Source organism: Cyprinodon tularosa, unplaced genomic scaffold (assembly GCF_016077235.1).
Source record: "Cyprinodon tularosa strain WSP-4 unplaced genomic scaffold, ASM1607723v1 ctg312, whole genome shotgun sequence".
NCBI lineage: Eukaryota > Metazoa > Chordata > Actinopteri > Cyprinodontiformes > Cyprinodontidae > Cyprinodon > Cyprinodon tularosa.
Window position 1 is genome coordinate 83257 of NW_024039022.1, and position 19244 is coordinate 102500.

The 19244-nt window shown below is 42.2% G+C and overlaps 1 protein-coding gene across 2 annotated transcripts in view; it reads right to left on the reverse strand.

The window, feature by feature from the left end:
- Positions 1 to 586: 586 nt before the first annotated feature.
- keap1b (kelch-like ECH-associated protein 1b) overlaps positions 587 to 19244 on the reverse strand; it is a 19424-nt gene continuing 766 nt past the window's right edge. For both annotated transcript variants that reach the window (XM_038292434.1, XM_038292435.1), the window contains exons 2-7: positions 14598 to 15577; positions 14251 to 14496; positions 8466 to 9142; positions 6615 to 6820; positions 4129 to 4305; positions 587 to 1266 (exon numbers count right to left, since the gene is read on the reverse strand). In XM_038292434.1, coding sequence (XP_038148362.1) covers positions 1025 to 1266; positions 4129 to 4305; positions 6615 to 6820; positions 8466 to 9142; positions 14251 to 14496; positions 14598 to 14903 — 1854 coding nt within the window. In that variant the 5' untranslated portion in view covers positions 14904 to 15577 and the 3' untranslated portion in view covers positions 587 to 1024. The remainder of the gene's footprint in view (positions 1267 to 4128; positions 4306 to 6614; positions 6821 to 8465; positions 9143 to 14250; positions 14497 to 14597; positions 15578 to 19244) is intronic.

Consider the following 19244-nt stretch of genomic DNA (forward strand, 5'->3'; position numbering starts at 1 on the left):
GTATTTTATTTCAGAATTTTTAGATGCTATTTTTGGTTTTCCAGGCTTACGGTCACAGAAGATCTATGATAATTTGGACAGATGACGGCCATTTTTCCATTTTCTAACACATATTATGATGTCGCACCCTGTGAAAAGGTTCCCAGAACCACAGCATTATATATTCTCCCTCGTACTCTACTTTACTGCAAGCAAAAGGTGCTTTTATGGTTGTAAAAAAAACTCACCAGAGGCGTTTGATGCAGAAAAAGTTTCACCTTATCTGACCCAACACATGGCTTGAATTAAACTCTGTTTTTTTTAAACCTTTCTCATTTTTCTGCTCACTCTGAGTAGCAAGAGACAAAGGGATCCTTGATCTGAAATTAACTAAAAGAAGCGGTGCTCTGTGTTGTGTTTTATTTAAAGTCTATAAAGAGGTTAATAATTACAAGATCCTATAAACTCTGATAAACCTAAAAGAAAAAAAACTTTAGGGATATTTCAAAGCATTTTTCAATATTGTCAATAGTTTTCACTGGGGTTTTGGTATAAAAAAAAATAAAAAAAAAGGGAAATTTTAAATAAAACTTAATTGCTGAACTGTTTTGTGGATAGCTTAAAAACATTCTCACATAAAGCCCATTGTCATGCATGGACTACGTGTTGGTATTTTCCACGGCGAGTAAAAAATATACTGACAATAGTAATAATAATGCCCTGCAGGCACTGTAATGGCACTTTAATACTCCTGTCTGCACAGAAAAAATGCTACTTCTAGTCCTATACTCCCTATCGAGTTTAATTAATTAAAAACAGCCCCTGATGAGCGTTTGAGCCAATACAACACATTTGATCTTGCAGCCCTTTTCTGGTAAAAGTTGGCCTGTTGGCTGTAGGACAACAGATGCTCTGATGGGCCGTGTGATCGTTTGAAGAGACTCGGCGACAATCATGGTGAGAGAGGCAGGAGTTGGTGTTCTGCACTCGCCTGCCTTTACTTTATAGAGAAGAGATAAAGTCAGGGAGGCTGAGCAGGATAACTTCATGTGCCTTTGCTGTAAGACCCACAGTGGCTAAAATCCGAGCTGGTGGACTGAATCTGGTTTGACCCGTCGCTGCTCTCGGACTTTTGAGATTGAGGCAGACCCTTCTGGCATGGCTCCATGGTGACGGCCACACCCACGCCACTCCGCCCTGATGTCATGTGCGTCACCTCAGACCAGCTGTCTGTCTCTGGGTCATAGCACTCCACGCTGTCCAGGAAAGTGTTGCCATCGTAGCCTCCTGCAGAGATAATATTAGAGTCTTTAATTCAAACAGCCATTTCATGAACAGCGGACAGGAACTGGGTTTCCTTTAAGCATCAAACTGTGCAAATTTTTATTACTACTTTTATTTTAACTAGGGTTAAAAAAAATGTTTTTTTTAACCCTATATTAAAATTTTCATAACTATAACAGAAACTATATTTCTTCCCAATTGAAAAAGATGTCCTAAACTAAAATGTGTCAATGGTAAACAATTTATTTTCTGCATTAACAACCTTTCTGTTTAATTACCTGACTGTCAAAACTCTCCTCGAAATGAAATCCTACCCTATTTTTTTTCTGTGTTGCATGCTTGCATAAATGTAGTAATTTTTAAGGTGTGCGGGTTGAACAGCGGTTAGCGCGAATGACCCTCAGTCCTCGGCGCGGCCGACCCGGGTTCGAATCTGACCTGTGTTCCTTTGTCTCTTTCCCTCTCTCATACCCCCTTTCCTGTCAGCCTACTGTCAGAAAAAACAGCTACTAGTGCCGTAAAAACTAAAAAAAAATAAAAATAAATAAAAAGGTAGTAATTTTAAGTGTCATGTTTGCCTCCCATTGTACTTAGTATACTGTGCATAAGCGAAAGAAAGACAGATAATACAGATAAACACGTTGTAATCATATTTTACCAGACTGCTCTGAGCAATAATGTAAAAAGCATCCAATTCTCTCTTTAAATATTGTTCATAAGATGTAGTTTACCATTCTTTTACGATTTAATAATAAAAATAAGTATTTTCAGTACCGTAATTACATTATTTATGGCGAACACCTGCATGCACATGTGCAAATAAGCTGATGGTATGGACCGTGCTTCCAGTACAGGCCAGGAAGTGACACTTTGTTAAAATCGGAAAAAAGAAGAAGACCAGAAGAGATGGAGGATGACGGCGGGGCACATTTGGATTCCTGAGGAGACTATTTAAAAAAACATTTTTTTTTTTACATTTCCATTTGCAACGATTAGCAGAAAAGACGTGGCTGGAATATGAATATATCTCATGCGTTTACATCCGCCACTGCCATGTTGTTTAAGGTAGTTTTCATGTGCTATTCTTTATTTTTATTTTTACGAGGATACCAGAATTTCAAAATATTAGTATTTAGAAAATTAGCTGATAGTATTGCACACATTTGTACCAGCCAAAGAACCAGCCAAAGCTCTGATCTATGTTATGGGATTTAATAGAGCCACATTAAATGCTAAATGAGGAGGTTAAAAGCAGGAAAACTCAGCGTATGATTATATTAAAACTCTATGCAGTACAAACAACTGCCTTAGGAAAGCATCTAATAAGTGAACAGATTTCCTTTCAGTAAGCGTCTACCTAACCTGACGGGCCAGAAGAGCATTAATCAGAGAAACAACTCTGGAGGAGCAGCAAAGAGCCCAAGCTCAGATGGGGTAATCAGAATAGTTCCTAGTCAAACCACAAAGAGACCAGGCAAACATAGGAGAAACAGTAAAACACGGTGGTGGCACCATCATGCTGTGAAGCAGCCTGTTTTTGCACCAGGACAGGGAAGATGGTCACATTCATCGGATGTTTAATGCGTGATTCAGCATCCTCTCTCATTCATCTCCTTTCCTTAGCGGCTAAAGAGAGACATAATGATTAAAAGCCACAGTACGGCACCCGGGGACAGACTTTACTTCTAGTTAGAGCTTTAAACTAAAACAACAACTTTAGCAGCAAAGCGCTGGTTGACTTGAAAAAAGTATCCTTAAACATCTACAGAACATTAAGTTCCTCTGGTCTAATGTCTCCTCCCTCAATCGGCTCTTTATATTGTGGCAAAATATAGACCGAATATTGAGCACAAGTTCTGCACAGAAATGAACGACTTGACTAACTAACATTTCGTATCCTTCTTGCTAACTAGCTCAACATGATACGTTAGTATGCATTAACTTATAATGAGCTAACATGATCTGCAGGCATCAGCATTATCGGTTTGGAGAACATGATTGTGACAAGCACCATGCAGCTCTGTTCAGCAGAACATCTCGGGGTTCCTACAGCATAAGGCAAATTCAATTCAAGACTTTTTAAGACTTTTTAATGCCACTTGAGATAAAAATTTAAGACCAAATTCACAAGAAACACAAGAAAAACCCGCTTGCGACAACTTAACCCAAAGGTTTATTTTAACATAAACCACTGCACTAATGTTTCATATTTTGAAAATCTTCCCATACAGGAAGAAAGCTAAAAACACACAAATGACAGATATATTTTAACAATTATTTAACTGAAGTCACAAACTTTGTTTTAGCAGGGAACAAAACAATCAGGTTTAAAGCCACAACATAACCAGTGCTAAGTCTTTTTTGCAGCTATTTTTCTTTGTATGGTTTTCTTAGTATGTTTGATTTGGTGATTTAAGACATTTTAATACCAATTAAGGCCTTAGTTTTATTTTGAAGAATTCAATGCCTTTTAAGATTTTTTAAGGACCTGCAGGAACCCTGTCACTCTACCCTCGATTATCAACCGGATGCTGGTGCTTTTTATGCTCACGTTTCATTTAAAATGGTCCGGAAAAATGTATTACTGTATATTATTATTGGATTTAACAATTCTAAATCCAGACAAAAGTAAAAGGGAGAAAGATATAAGGAAGAAATATCCCAAGTGTTCCCCGGATCCACTATGATCATGACCGTTTCAACTTCACACAGTTCATATTGTAATCTTCAACAAAAACTCTTAACTTGGAATACATTTACAGAGTTCAATGGTCCATGCAAATAAAACCAAACAAAAGGATTATTATTAAGTTTTTTTCTGTACGTTCCGGTAAGATTAAAACCTAAGATCAGACTGAAACTCACCTAACACATAAATGCGGCCATGTAATGCGGTGACTCCCAGCGCACTGCGCCTGTGCCCCATGGAGGCGGCGAAGTTCCACGTGTCCGTTTCCACATCGTAGCGCTCCACAGTGTTCAGCTGGTTGGTGCCGTCATATCCGCCCATTACAAAGATTTGATTGCCCAGAGCGCACACACCTAAAAAAAGGAAAATACGGATTACTTAAAAGTTTATTGATCATTATTTAGCGTGAAAACAGTCAAAAAGTGCAGCGTGTATCACATATATACAGCATGACTATCACTAGTGTAATCAGCTGGTTCTCCATGGATAGAAAACTTTTTCTCTAAAGTGCTTTAAGATGACATATATTGTAAACTGGTGTTATATAAACTGAAATGTATAAAATATTTTTAATAATAATATATAATTTATAATTGAAATTCATTGATCTCACATTAGAGAAATTCACTCTCTGCATTTAACCCATCCCATTGGGGAGCAGAGGGCTGATACTGCGTGGCGCCCAAGGAGAAACGTGGGGTTAAGGGTCTTGTTCAGGGTCTCACCATGCACACTGTGGGGACCGAACTGGATACATGCAACCTTCTCAGAGCACAAGCGCACTGCTCTAACCACTAGGCCGACACTTTGACAGTAAAGAAAAGTAGGCTGAGAGCATCCAGTCCAGAAGTTGGTTTGTTAAATCTTCACTCTTCATGAAGACCGAACATGAAATCATAGCATCCAAAGTGTCCATCCAACACTGTAGGATGGACACAATCACCCCTCGCAGCTGATTTTATATAGCAGAGGTGACAGGATGGCAGAAACAGGCCCACTGGGAGGACAGCGGCTCACTATACCTGTGTTTTCATGTGTTTCGGCCACAGAAGGGACTTTCTAATCCGAGACGATAGGAGAAGCAGCCTGCGGTATCTCGCCTCTGTTCCCACACGAGCAATATGTCTTTAGAGGTGTAGCAATTGTTAACTTCAGAGGATCTTTTGTTTTCATGCTAATTACTTCACTTTATCAATTAGATTTTCTAAATCCTGAAAATGCCGCCGTGGTTCAGACGAGTTTGCCATTTTCCTTTCAGTCAAAGCGACGCAGCAGACCATCAACATCATGGCGGCGCCTGTAGGCGCCAGGCCTGATACGGCTCACGACAATTCCACAAAATATGCATACTCAATGCGGTTTTTTTCCCTTTCTTCTCCCACACCGTTTACATTTGATCACTGCGGCACTTTAAGGAATGGAAATGTCATGAACGTTGTACAAAATGAAATTTCGTTGCCTAAATCTAAATCCAAGATGGAACCAAAGTTAAACCCAATCAATAACCATCTAAAAGGCATTCAATCAAAGTCAAATAAAATATCATATGTATGCCAGAATTAATACGTGCATTATTGCGATCATCTGTTGCGTTTGTTTTAATGTCAGGTAAAGAACCTCAGAAAAATGGTCAGATTCTAAAAACACCAGCAATATTTTTAAAACGGCCAGTTTAACAGTGTTTAACTCATTCCAATGATTATCAATTAAAAATAAATCAACAGATCAAACAATTAGAAAAATTGTTGTTTTTTGCAGATCTACAAGCATGCTAACCTTTAGCAAACACAGTCACTAGGAGCCAGAAGAGAGTTTATTTAAGACTTCAGCTTTATTTCTGTCTTAGACATGGATGCCACAGCATCACTCGTAATAAATGCATCAAGCGTTAAACTAAAAGGTTTTTGTTTTGTTTTGCAATTTTAAAGCTCCAGAGTTTTTTTTTTTGCCAAAAAAGTTAATAAAAAGATTCTTAGATGTTAAATGGAGACAAAAAAAAGAATATTTGATTGGGAAATGAATGGACGGTTCATTGCAGCAAGTCTTCCCTCTTGTGCAAATGGACCACAGCAGAAGGCAGTAAAACAAGGCTTTTAAAAAACTTAACAGACATTCACATAATCCTCCTTTGGATTTATAGCTTTATATTTTGGAAAAATAAAAACAACAAAGAAATATTGATTGTATCTACTTTTTACTTCTGCAAAAGTGAAGGTCATATGAGGCTAGGTGAAACGGGAAATGTTGGGTAACTTCTGTCACTGCAGGATTATTTGTAACCTTTAATAGATGAAGCTGAGATCAGACTTTATCAGTCTATATAATCTGTTCCTGTCTGTCTTGTAAAGGGCTTTGAGTTGACATTAGCTCTAAAATGGAACTATATAAAGATTTTTTCAGAATAAAAATAAATAGCTAGAAACAGGAAAGTTTCATATCCTGGGCAGCTGGTCTGATTCTGCTCTCGATCAAATGCCTCGTTGTTCTAACAAGCATAAACCAAAATTCCTTGTGTGGCAAATGTTTCTAGAACTTTAAAAACAAAGTGGGAATATTGCACAACCGGTTGTGCAACGTTCCAGCCTCACAGTTCAGAGGGTTTATCATTACAAAGCTGGTTTTCCCCCCCCCCCCCCCCCCCCCCCCCCCCCTCAGTGCTTACCAGCTCCAGACCGCACGGTGTTCATGGGCGCCATGGTCCTCCACTCGTCCCGCTCGGGGTAGTAGCACTCGCAGGAGCTGAGCCGGTTGGCGCCGTCGAAGCCCCCGACGGCGTAAAGAAGCCGGTTAATCACTGCGACGCCCACTCCTATTCGCCTCGTTAACATCGGGGCCACCAGCTGCCACTGGTCTCGCTCCGGATCATACCTGTGGGACATGACATGTGCTTTATGCTGCTGCTGTAAACTCAAAAGGCAGATGTCTGCTGAGATTTCTGAGAAGTCACAATAAGCATCCTTTATTTCAATTCATCTATTATTTCCAGTTCATTCTGATTTTTCCCTCCTCCTACCACTTTACGTCAGAGTATGAATCTGCATGTCCAGCTGTGTCGCACTGATTTCCTCTTGATATCTGCAGTCTGTAGATTTGCTGTGATAAGTCACCCGCCTTACTATCTAACAATTAAGGCAGGCTGTTACTCTTTCACAGATGATCTGGCTTAATCAGTCAGTTATTCTTATGTCTCGATTAATGTCAGTTTGCTTTGTTTTCAGCCTCAAATGCAAAACATAATCAATCCTTCATGAGAAAGTCATCATGGCTAAAGATTGAACCACATATCCAGGACTGTCTTTTGATATGCAGTTGTTGTAGGTCTTAGCTTTAAAAATAATCTAGGATTACTCCTCAGTTGAAAATTGTTAAAGGTTAACAATTTAATTATTTGTCTCAAATGATATTAATACATTTTCTTTGATAATTGCTTAATATTCAGCTCCATCCATACTTCCATTAACACAGCATGATGCTGCCAACACCATGTTTAAGCAGTGAGGATGGTAGAGCAAATAAGACTTCCTATGGCTTTCAGTCAGGATGTTCTGTTTTCTGAGCTTTGGGTCTCTGCATTCCCCCCCTCCCTTAACTGCACCTCTTATTCATTTTCGATTTTCCAAGTCTAGAAGTTTAGGTGAAAAGCAGTGTTTCTGTACGTTTGTATCCATTTTCACACCCCTCACTTTTTACAGATTTAGCAATGATCCATGAGACGTTTGAACCCCTGGATCTAATTTATAACCCAATTCTGCTTTAAATGTCACGGCAGCACTCTGCCTCACTTCTTTGCTCTTTATGAAGTATATTTATGTTTTTTTTTTTTCTAATCCAGGTAAACAAAAACTTTGTGGGCTTAGCAGAATTTCTGTATCTTTTCTGATGCCGAGCTATGTGCTAAGAAGGTGATTTCTTGTATCAAAGCAAATATAACTGATTGCCGGACTTTTCAGCTTTTTGCTTATATAAAGATTTTTAAACCCTATGTATTATCTTTACCTTCACAATGAGATGCTACTTTGTGTTTTCCCATCACATAAAAATTAAATACATAAAAACATTACATTTAATCTAAAGGTTTGAGGTGCTACTGGAGGACAGGAATGCAGCTGCGTTATTTTTCTTGATCTGGTGATGTCACTTCATGTGTTTGGGCTTAAATAAAGCAATCAAGGAAAGACTAGGAGGATATTAGTATGTTGTAAAGATTTTTAAAATGCACTATTTTGCTCTGTGGAAAAGTAGCATATAAATAACCCTGAGCAAACTTCAGACAGATTCCAGGAAGTGGAACGTCACTGAAACATTTCCAGGAAGTTTTCTTATGGTTGGGGAACAGGCGACATACCAAAAACCTAAGTCTGCACTATAAATATCACCTTCTGGGAAGAACCAAACCACTAAAACTCCCACAAAAAGACATCTAATCATCACGGATAAAGAAGCTTCAAATAAAAGCAGAACTTCCTCAGATTGCACCTGTTGGTATCAGCTGCCGTCAGCAGGGCTCCATTACCTTTCCACGCTGTTATGATGGATGCATCCGTGTGATCCGCCAACGGCATAAATCATGCCATCGATGACGCCAACCCCGATCCGGTTCCTGGGAACGCTCATGGGCGCGCAAGGAAGCCAGCAGTTGTTCATAGGGTTGTAGCAGTCCAGAGCGTTGGAGTCCATGTTCCCGTCGGGCGCGTTGTTTCTGCCGCCGACTGCGTAGAACAGTCCGCTGATCACGCAGGCCGCCAGCCCGCTGCGCGGAACCTGCAGGTCGGCCAGCCTCAGCCAGGATCCCGTACAGGGGTTGTAGGCCTCCAGGTAGCTGAGAGACTGACGGAAATACCCGCCGGCTGTGTAGATGAGCTGCGGGACCTTGGGCGTTCGGCAAGGAACCACTTTGGTTGGTTTGTGGAGTGTGAGGTCCTGGAAGATCTGAGCCAAGTAGTCTTTACACTGAGGGTCCCAGTCCAAAGACTGGAGCTGAGTCTGCAGGAAGTTGGGAGTGAGGGAATGGCAGCGGACAGCCTGGAGCAAGGCTTGGACGTACGGCCGGCGGTTCTCCTGGTCGTAGTGCACCCAGGCCACACAGGCGTGGAAGACCTCGGACTCGCAACGCACGTTGAGCTCGTCGCGGCTGATGAGGTTAACCAGCTGACACTGGGACAGGTTGAAGAACTCCTCCTGGGTCGAAACCTGGGAGAGGAAGTAGAGACGCTTTTAATCTGTTATGCAACTTCTCACTGGAATGTGTTTGTAATTCAAGTGTTGATCAAAATGTCTTTTTGAATCACACAAGCTTTTAACTAATCAGAACCAAACTGCAAAGCAAAGCTTGGGCTCCAAACATTAAACCACGCTCTCGTTTCCTCTATTTTCCCAGTGTTCACCCATCTCCAGCAGTAAGGTGTGCTCTGACCTCAAGTAAACCCTGTTATGAGAGATCATGACTCATCGCATTATCATTACATGCATGTGTGAAGCCGAGGGAGGCCCTTAACACTAGAACTCCTAAAGCAGCAGTCCTTTTGACGGTTCTGAGTTTTTGAAGTGAAAGAACTTTATTTACATTTAGACTGACAGATTCATTTTGTCATTTTGTAAACAAGTGTAAATAAAAAGAAATTTTGTTTATTACAGCTCTCTAGACAATTTCATTCTTTAAAGTGCAGCCTTGATAAGGTAAGCAGCAGTCATAAAAAAAAAAACATTGCGATATTAAGTAACTATATCTAGTTATGGAATGCGCCTCATTCATGTTTGCTTGGCAGCAGTGATGTCAGACGGATCTGGATAGGATCTTAGCATCCAAATGGGATTTTTACCCTGGTGGCAGAGGATCTGGGGCCTGATTAGGGGCTTGCTGCCTGGGCTTCACCCCATCAGTTGTTGTTGAGCTGCTACTACTGCCTCAGTTTCCTGAAGCACTCGCTTCTCCTGGCTCAGGGGAAGCAGTGGACGATGATGATGAGGATGATGCCAGAGAGGGTGTTGAGGAGCCGGGTGGGGATGTTTAAAAATGTGTGCTCTCCTCATTTATCTTATGTGGTCATGTTAACAAACATTTTCTTATTCTATATTTCCCCCATCTTCACGTTGTTTTTTATGTAAAATAAAAAACCTAAAAAAAAAAAAACTATTAGTTTAGTTACTATTAGTTAAGTACCTATTAGTTGCATTGTAAATTCTTCCTGCGGATGATTGACATTCATACCGTTGCCTAGCAACCAACATTCTACCTAGGAAACTCTGGAACTCTTTGGCTAATATGGAAAAATGGCTTTCAGAAAAAATGTCACAGCGGAACAGGCTTTAGAAATGCTTCAAAATACTGATGATAGCGATTCGGGTGGAGATGGAGAGGCTGACAAAAATTGAGGGCGATGTGTTGGATCAGAGGATTAGAAAGTATTCTGTAAAAGCTCCAAGGTGGCAAAAAGATGGCCTTTGCAATCTCCTGGACATAGCAGTTCTAAACCTGTTGGTTTTGTTCAGGAGCTGTTTGAACGTCACCGTCTCACGCAGAGATTTTATCCTTGGCCTGGTAAAACAGTTGCGTGCCAACCACATGCGCTCAGGAGAGCCGTAATTTACCAATCCCTCTGCCACAGAAGTGCAGCTTTGCAAGGCAAATAAAAGAGTGGAAGGTGCCTCACATAAAAAAAAAAAAGCTCATATGATGTTTGTCTTAAATGTGAAAATGTGGTGTGCTGGAAATCCATTTCTGTAAATAAAATAGTAATTTCAAACTTTGAACCTGTAAAGTAAAATGGTCTTATTTATTTTACTGATTTATTCTTAATACCAATTTAGAATACAAATAATAATAATGGCATACAATACATTCTTTAAAAAATATATATTAGACCTGTTTTAAAGTTTACATATCCACAATGGGTTTATATGGCACAAAAGAACCATTTCAGTCGATGACATCACCCCTATTCTTGGATTCTATTGGCAAATTTGTCACTCGTCAAATTGACTGCCAGTGGGAGTTCTAGTTGGATCAGAATTCTGGGAGTTTTAAACCCAATTTAGACTACCCTCTGAAACTCTAGATGACGACTGACACAAACATCCAGACCCATAAGCATAAACCCAAATTTACACTACCCTCTGGAACCGATCTAAGCAGAGTTCGGACCCAGCTTGGATCAGTTAACCGTGCGGAGCTTGGTTCCTTACAACCATTCAATGTCAATTTATGCTTCTGAGGCATAGCCTCGGCAACCGTCAAATTTGTCTCTGTGCACAACTTCGCCCCCCATGCAGAGGTTCTGCAACTGTCGTTGCGCACCTAAAAAAAGTCCTGACTACACGTCGGACGGTCGCAAACCCGCAGACGTGCGCGGACAAAAAGCAGTTGTGATTGGTCCTTGGTATGCCTTTCCAGCTGTCTCTGGGGTCGTCCTTCTAGATTTGGTGCCGGGGTGCGCCATTTTTAAAAACCGACGAACGACTACAATGGACAACTACGACGAAAGGTTACTCGGTCTTTTTGCCAACTCCATTAACAGAACCTGTTTCTCTTCGATGTCTAGCATCCATCTAGATCCATCTCCGTGACCGTGATATCTTTCAGATGCGCAGCCGAAGTTCTGATGACCATCCACCAAAGTTCTCGCGAGTTCTTGAATAGGCTCCCGCTTGCACTTTGACAGGAAACTGCTGTGCATCCCTAGAAATTCCAGGCTGCCAATGCAGAAGCATACCAGCAAAACTGGTTCACGACCAGACCCAAGCAACATTTGATGTGTGCGGTTGCAGAAGTATAATCTGCCCTTTACACTACGGTTCCTCTCCTCTTAGTGACGATCTACGGTACTACTACATTCAGAAAGTTTAGTTATAATCCTTATATCTTGATGTTTGCGGCTAGTCAAGCAAAGAAGGCAACCTCTAGTGAATTTACTTTGCAGAGTCGGCTTTTGGGAATCGGATACGACAAACGATAGTCTAATCAGGGCTTACCCCGATATCCCACATCCTCTGCAAGCGCCCTGCTCCGCTCCAGACCGCCCGCTCAAAGCAAAGCCTACAACCTCCGCTGTTAATCCCGTCCTGCTCCGCTCAGACTTTCTCTGGGCTCGAGGAGAGCATGCACTATATTACTATTAAATTCATAGGAGCAAAACATGCGGTGATGAATGCTTAATTTAATACGACATATAAAAAAAACCCCATTAACCTCCAGCATATGTGCAGTTTGTACCTATATAATTCCTTTTGGTTGTGGATTTTTGTAACAGGGATAACTAGGATCCTCCATGGTTTGTATGAACTATGTTTGTTCTCAGCTTCCAAACTCAGCATCTCTTCATCCATACCTGCAATAAGAGGTTTGTTTGAAGCTGTGAGATGCGCTCTTGAAAGTTGTTGTGAGTGGATTTGATTAAACTTTTAAGCCTCTCGGTACAAAATAAATATTTTCATGGAGATGAGAAATCTCCTTACTGGCATGTTCGAGAACCAATAGTTTGGATCCAATCCTTTAATTAAACGGTCTTAGTTTTTGGGAATACCGGTATATAAAATGATGCTCTAATTTTTAGTTACCACGGCATCATTACTATGTTTCAATTTGACAAACCAGATCTTCTCAACATTCTTTTTCCTGTTTGGTGTTATTGCAATTGCAGAGCTTGACCTGGCTGGAGCGTAGGGGTGTAAATAATAATCGTTTTGTATCGATGCATCGATACAACAGCCGACGATCCGATGCATCGACACGTCCACAAGAGAATCGACTCATTTTTTTTTTTCCTCCGGTCTATTTTTATCCATTTTCTCCTGGACGTAATTCTCCTCCCGTGCTGCGGTGGCGCTAAACCTATTTTGCCCTCCTACCTCGCTTCCTGGTTATACTCTTACAGCAGTGTGTTGTAGTGAGTTTGATGCAGACATTTTTAAATTATGCTCAATATTGAAGCGTGGTCTGAGCTACACGCTGTGGGTCTAGATACGGCCGAGGCAGCGAGGAAGTGGGGGCGAGTTTAGTCCGACGACGGAGGGACATGAGGGCCAAAAAGAGCGGAGATCCAGGTGGGAAAAGGGTCCCAGCGTTCTCGCGCACCTCGCTCTTCTAGCGGGTCAAACTTCACGAGTTGTTTTCCGCAATTTCGGTCATAAAAACAAAACAAGCCGGCCTCCTGTCTGCGGTCAGCTACAATCTGGGAGAGGAGCAGTGGAGTGTCTGTGGAGGGGGCGGGACGTCTGGAGCCCAGGTATTGCACTGCACTGATTTTGTGCAGTATTTATTGATGCAAAGCCTTGCTGAATCTATAACGCAGAGGTATTATTATTTTTTAGTGAATGAGATTTTAATAGGAATAGGTGGAGTACAACTTTTCTACTTCAGTTATTTTCTGTAGTTTCTCAAAAAAAAATGCATAACGATATTACAGCTTTCATTGATTTATTTCAAACTTGAAACTTTGTTTAGCCTGTAAGGTGTAAAAAAAAAATAATAATAAAAAAATTTATCGCTTAATTGAATCGTATCGTGGTGTATTCTTGTGTATCGAATATAATCGAATCGTTGGGTCAGGAAATCGATACTGAATCGAATCGCCATGATGGATGTGATTTACACCCCTACTGGAGCGGCGCAAAAAATATCTCTGCTCTGTATTTTGACGGTGAAGGACGAAGAAGACGTACATGGACGGTGACGGGCAGAGGAATAGCGGTGGATGTGGAACAGCCAAGTGGACAGAAAAGTACTCCGTATGAAGTACGTGGGGGCAGTGGATCAGAGCGCTGACGGAGTATGTGGAATATGGGGGTTACAGATTCAAGAAACGACGAGACGTTGAGGTTCATCACACTGCTAAACAGAATCCTCACTGGTAATCGTTTGGCTCGTTAGGGAAGCTAGTATTTTTATGAATGTCTGACTGTAAGGAGATGGCACCGTCTGCTCATGCGCTCTTTGTTATCAGAGAACCGAGGCTACGGCTGAACCGTGCCGAGCCCTACTGATGAACTAGTTCTAGTTTAGTGTGGTTCGCTTGTGTCTGGTACTGTCCAGTTCAGTTGTGTTCCATCTACCCTGAACAGTTATCTCTGTTACTGTGCTTGGATCGATCTCGGCACGGTTTCAAATGGGTAGTGTAAATGTGACACTAGTGTTAAAAATCGAACACTGACAGAGTAGAGCTGCTTTTTCAAAAACATGGCAGACCAGAGTTTCAGAGCAAAGTCTGTTCTTGACTTCAATAAATCCATGGTTCGCTTCAACAGACCCCGCTTTAACCTGTGTTTCTGTTCGGACAGGAAGATTGTCCCTCCTTTGCTCGTACCTGGCTGAAGTTCATGTAGATGTACTCTCTGGCCTTCTGGTGGAGCTCTGTGCAACTGATCTGCTCTGCGAAGCTCGCAATGCCGATGGCGTTGCTGGGGTCAAGCTGCTGTACAAGGAAGTCGCAGCAGGCCTTGACCACGCTGTCTATCTGGTACATGACGGCTCCGTTCATCACGTGGATGACGCACTTCTCCCCCACGGAGATGCTGGCAGTGTAGGCGAACTCGATCAGTCGGTCCATGACCTGCACACGATTTGAGGTGGAGTTGAGGTATAAGAAGAACACAAAAAAAATGCAAACATAATAATGTATTTTTTTTTCGACGTTCAACCAAAGCAACTCACTCTGGGGTGAATCCCTTCGATGGGAACCAGTTCCATGCCACACTCCTTCAGGCCGTTGGTGAACATGGCCCTGAAGACGGGCGATGATGAGGCCAGCACCACCTTGTGAGCCACGAAGTCCACCGCCTCGAGGTCCTTGTAGCGCACGCGGAGGGTGACATCACACAGCTGCCTCTCCAGACGCAGCTCGTTCATGATGGCGAAGGCCGCCGCCGTGTGGCTCTCCAGCGTGTAGCTGAAGACGCGGTGACCGTTGCGCGTGGATGGAGTCACCAGCGCCTTGCATTCTGTCAGGCACTCTGTCATTTCCTACCTTCCCGCTCTGCTCCACATTAAACCCCTCTCTCATGAACTGCGCACGGCGTGATGCGGCAGCCCTGCACCTCATGCAGACGGGTTAAATAAATAAAGGGTTTAAAGCGGGGGGGGGCTACAGAAACGCTATCGGGTTTAACAGAGAAGTCTTTTTAAATGGTTCATTAAGGCATCACAAGATACTTGGATCCAAATTCCTCCTCGTTGCTGGGCGTGGCGTTGCGCTGAGCTCCAACATGGTGGCACTTTTCAAAGCGAAGGAATCCTCTTTGCGGAAATGGAAAAATAAGGCCGGAACTAAAACTCAAAGCAACATTCAGTTCAACTGTTGGCTTTAGCTGCGCTGATGCTTTCTCACAGAATTCCTCAAACTTTTTAATCGTTCCTTAAAGGTACAAAAAACAGAGGGGATGGCACATAATCCAGAGCTGCAATATGAGTTTAACGTCTGGCTGACAGGAGACAAGCCTGATAGCCGGAAGGTTGTTGACTCCTAACAGCGATAACAGAGCCAAACGTGCTACAAGCTTCACTTGGTGTCCCTTGGACCTGAGGCGAAGTGAGGGGGTGGGGGGACAGCTGAGACGACGGCCTTTGCTCCAAGTTACCCAACACTGGAATTTGCGCCGCTGTGTCAACTTCTAAGAACTTGGTTTAGGTGACAGCTGAGAAGAGAAGAAGAGAGGTTCAGACACAGTTCCCATTCAGAACTATTCATCTCACTAGAGACTGAGAGCAGGATTCATGAGTTGAAGTTTTTTTCACCCTCTCTTACCTTCAATACCCAAAAACAAAACACAATAACAACAACTTTAGCCTTTAGAAATCACCTAATCACCATTCATTTGTTTCATTTAATTTCAGTGTAAATCTACAGGCTGCAGACATCTTCACACCTCGTGAACGTTAGCCATAACAGCTCCTGTTTGCAGATTGCCACAACTCATGCAAATATTCCACATGTAAATATACCGCAGGAAGTGAGACAGAGATGTAACCTTCCATGCAAAGGAGCTGCGTGTTAAAGGAAACACAACGCACGTCAACCTGAACAAGAAAACGGCTTAGATGGTACAACAACGAGCGAATCCTTGAAGGAAAACCTTTAACTAGCAGAAGAGGGCTGCTTAAAAAACAAAACACACCTGAAAGGAAAGTTCAGGTGTTTAGATCAAACAATGTTGATTAGTTAGAATGGCCTAGTCAAAGCTCCAATCTAAATGGGACTGATAATCTGCAAAAACACTCAAAAAGTGATGTTAACCAACATTTTCTCTAAACTAGGTGTAGATCTAGAGCATCAAAAAATGCAAATAAATTGAAGTTTTAATGATACCGCATCAAAAAAATGTCGAGAAGCTACAAGACGCGTGACAGACTGTGCAGAGCTTAATTTACCATAATGAAAAGTCCTAAAATAATATTTAAAAAAAGAATGAATACAAACACCTGGATTGACCCGCAGATTCAAAATCTTTCAAAAAAACCCGAAGTATTGGAACGATGCGATCCCATCTGGAAGAGATTATGAGCCCCATGACTGAGAACAGAGGAGAATGGAAGAAAGGAAGAGGGGAGGCTGCAGGGTTTAAGCTGGGCTCGGGTTCAATCGGCCAGCATGACTTTGTGTTTTTTTTTTTTATGTTTTTCTCTGTCCTGTGACCTACCCATCCCAGGCTAGAAAAGAGGGAATATTTCATGCAACGACACACATATCCAAGCAAGCTCTGCACATCGTCATCTGAAACGGACTATGAATAATTATGCTTGAATAGAAACCCTGCCTATGGTGGCCACAGATAATCCTGCTGATCAGCTAGATGGAAAATTTGGCACTAAAATGAAGCTTTACTTGTGATACTAAATGCAGACTCCTAGTAGAGACTCAGGCAGGTGAAAGCTTAAGCTCCACAGAGATTCAATTAAATTAACGCCACACATGACTTCCTCTTTTCAGACCACGACCAGCCTGCAACAGCGAACCAACTGTAACAGTCTGGTGACCGCTGGAAAAGGAGGAATCACAGCAACATTAATGCTCCATTATACAACAGCACTGCGTTGCATATGAGCAGCCATATAAGCATGCACTGATCACGGATCAGCATGTTTTCTTCGAGGCAGCTCTTGCTGTCAACAATTAATGACGCGTGGAACGTCAACAAGGAGCTCGTCATGAGTCAGTCAGCCAGTGGGACCCACTGTAATATGAAACATGTTGTGATTCACGGTGACTCCAGCACTTTTATCTCTCAGTAACAGTTCCGAGTAAAACATTTCCAGAACAGAACACATTGCTCAACTCCTGCTCCCTCTGTGCAAGGCACAGAAACCTTTGAATGGCAGATAAGCAACTCGTGTATCACCATGCATGTGATAAAAATTCCTCAAACACCACTATCAGCTAAATAAGCTTTTGCCAAATGTTTACAACTATTTTAGCTCAGTTTTATAAGAACGACATATTTTTATACGTGGCAAAAAAAGAAGCCCACTAGACCCCACCAAGAAGAGGTTTAAGCCAATAATAAGTTAAACTCTTATGCTTTTTTTAGATAAAAGTTTCATTTTACAAGTCGGCGATCTTATCAAATAAATAAAAAATCTTCAAAAACATCACATTGTCAGATTTCATTTAAAACTAGGGACGATCAGAATAAACATCCCCTGCAGGGTCGATTGCTAGAAGCAATATCAGCTGCATCTGTCAGGCTAAAGCGGTGGCAGCATCATGCTGTGGGCATGCTTCACTTCAGCAGAAACAGATGCAGCCGAATTGAAGGTAATCGATTTCTAGCCTGAGGGGGTAGGAAAAAGCATATCCCTGTGCTAGATCGGCTAGGTCAAACCCGGTGTGACGCTAGACTTATTCAATTCAGTTTATTTATATAACACCAATTCACAAAAAATGATAATAAAAAACATAATTGAACTTGTGCATTTAACCCATCCCCTTGGGGAGTAGTGGGCTGCCATTGTGCAGCGCCCAGGGAGCAGCGTGGGGTTAAAGGTCTTACTCAGGGACCCAGAGTGCAGGCTGTGGGGAACGAACTGGATACTTGCAACCTTCTGATAGCACAAGTGCACAGCTCTAAACACTAGAACAACACTAGCCTCAAAGCCCTTTACAGAGACAATTCAACCAGCTGGGAAACCAGCTGGTTGCATCAACTCACTGACATCAATCCCTCACGCTGAGCATGCATGCAGCGACAGTGGAGAAGAAAAACTCCCTTTAACAAGGAACCTCCAGCAGAATCAGGCTCAGTGTGAAGGCCAATTTATGCTTCTGACGCATAGCCTCTGCATCCGCCAAATCTGCGCGCAACCCCACCCCCACACAGAGCTTCTGCAACTGTCGTCGAGCGCCTCAAAAAAATCCTGACCACTCGTCGGAGGGGCGTAAACCAGCACAGACCTCAAGTGAATTGCGCAGACAAAAAGCAGCTGTGATTGGTCCTTCACATGACTTTCCGGCTGTCTGTGTGGTCGTCCTTCTCGATTCGGTGCCAGGGTGAGCCATTTTTAAAAACCTAAGAACAACTACGACGAAAGGTTAATAGGTCTTTTCGCCAACTCTATAAACAGAACCTGTTCCTCTTCGATTTCTAGCAACTCTAGATCTATCTCCATGACCGTGATATCTTGCAGACGCGCCATTATTGTTTTGGAAGATAAACACTCTTGCCAGTTCTCGAACAGGCTCCCCCCTTGCGCTTTGGCGGGAAACTGCTGTGCGTCCCTAGAAACTCCAGACCGAGGTTGCAGAAGCATACCAGGAAAACTGCAGAAGTATAATCTGCCCTTTATGGTCAACAAGTCAATTTGGTGGTCCTGGAAAACAAGAAAGACTTTCCTGTTAAACCATCACAAATGAAAACATCTAGTATTTGCTCTAGGTTGGTTTGGTGGGAAACAAATGAGGAGTACCTCAGGTCCGTTTTTATGTAGGACTGTTTCTGTTGTATCACAGGGTCTTTGAAATACATTCACATTTTAATTAATATTATATTAGAGTACTAATAGAGTTGCAGAAGTATAATCTGCCCTTGAGCAGGAGGAGTGAAAGCATAGAAACATGCCTCTGTTTAAGGAATGAATGGTGGTGGCAGCATTATGCTGTGGGGGGTAATTCTACCTTTTGGAAAGTAGTCCTGTTACAGTTTGAGCTACAATTGTTTAGATTTAAGCATATCAGGAACGACAGAGGCTTTAATCTGATAGGTTTCTCTGGCGATGCTTGCATATGTCCATTGAACAATGTGACGATCATGAGTTTTTAAGCTTCCACCCCGTAGATCCTCCCCCCAGAGCCACCGTGCAGGGCTTGGT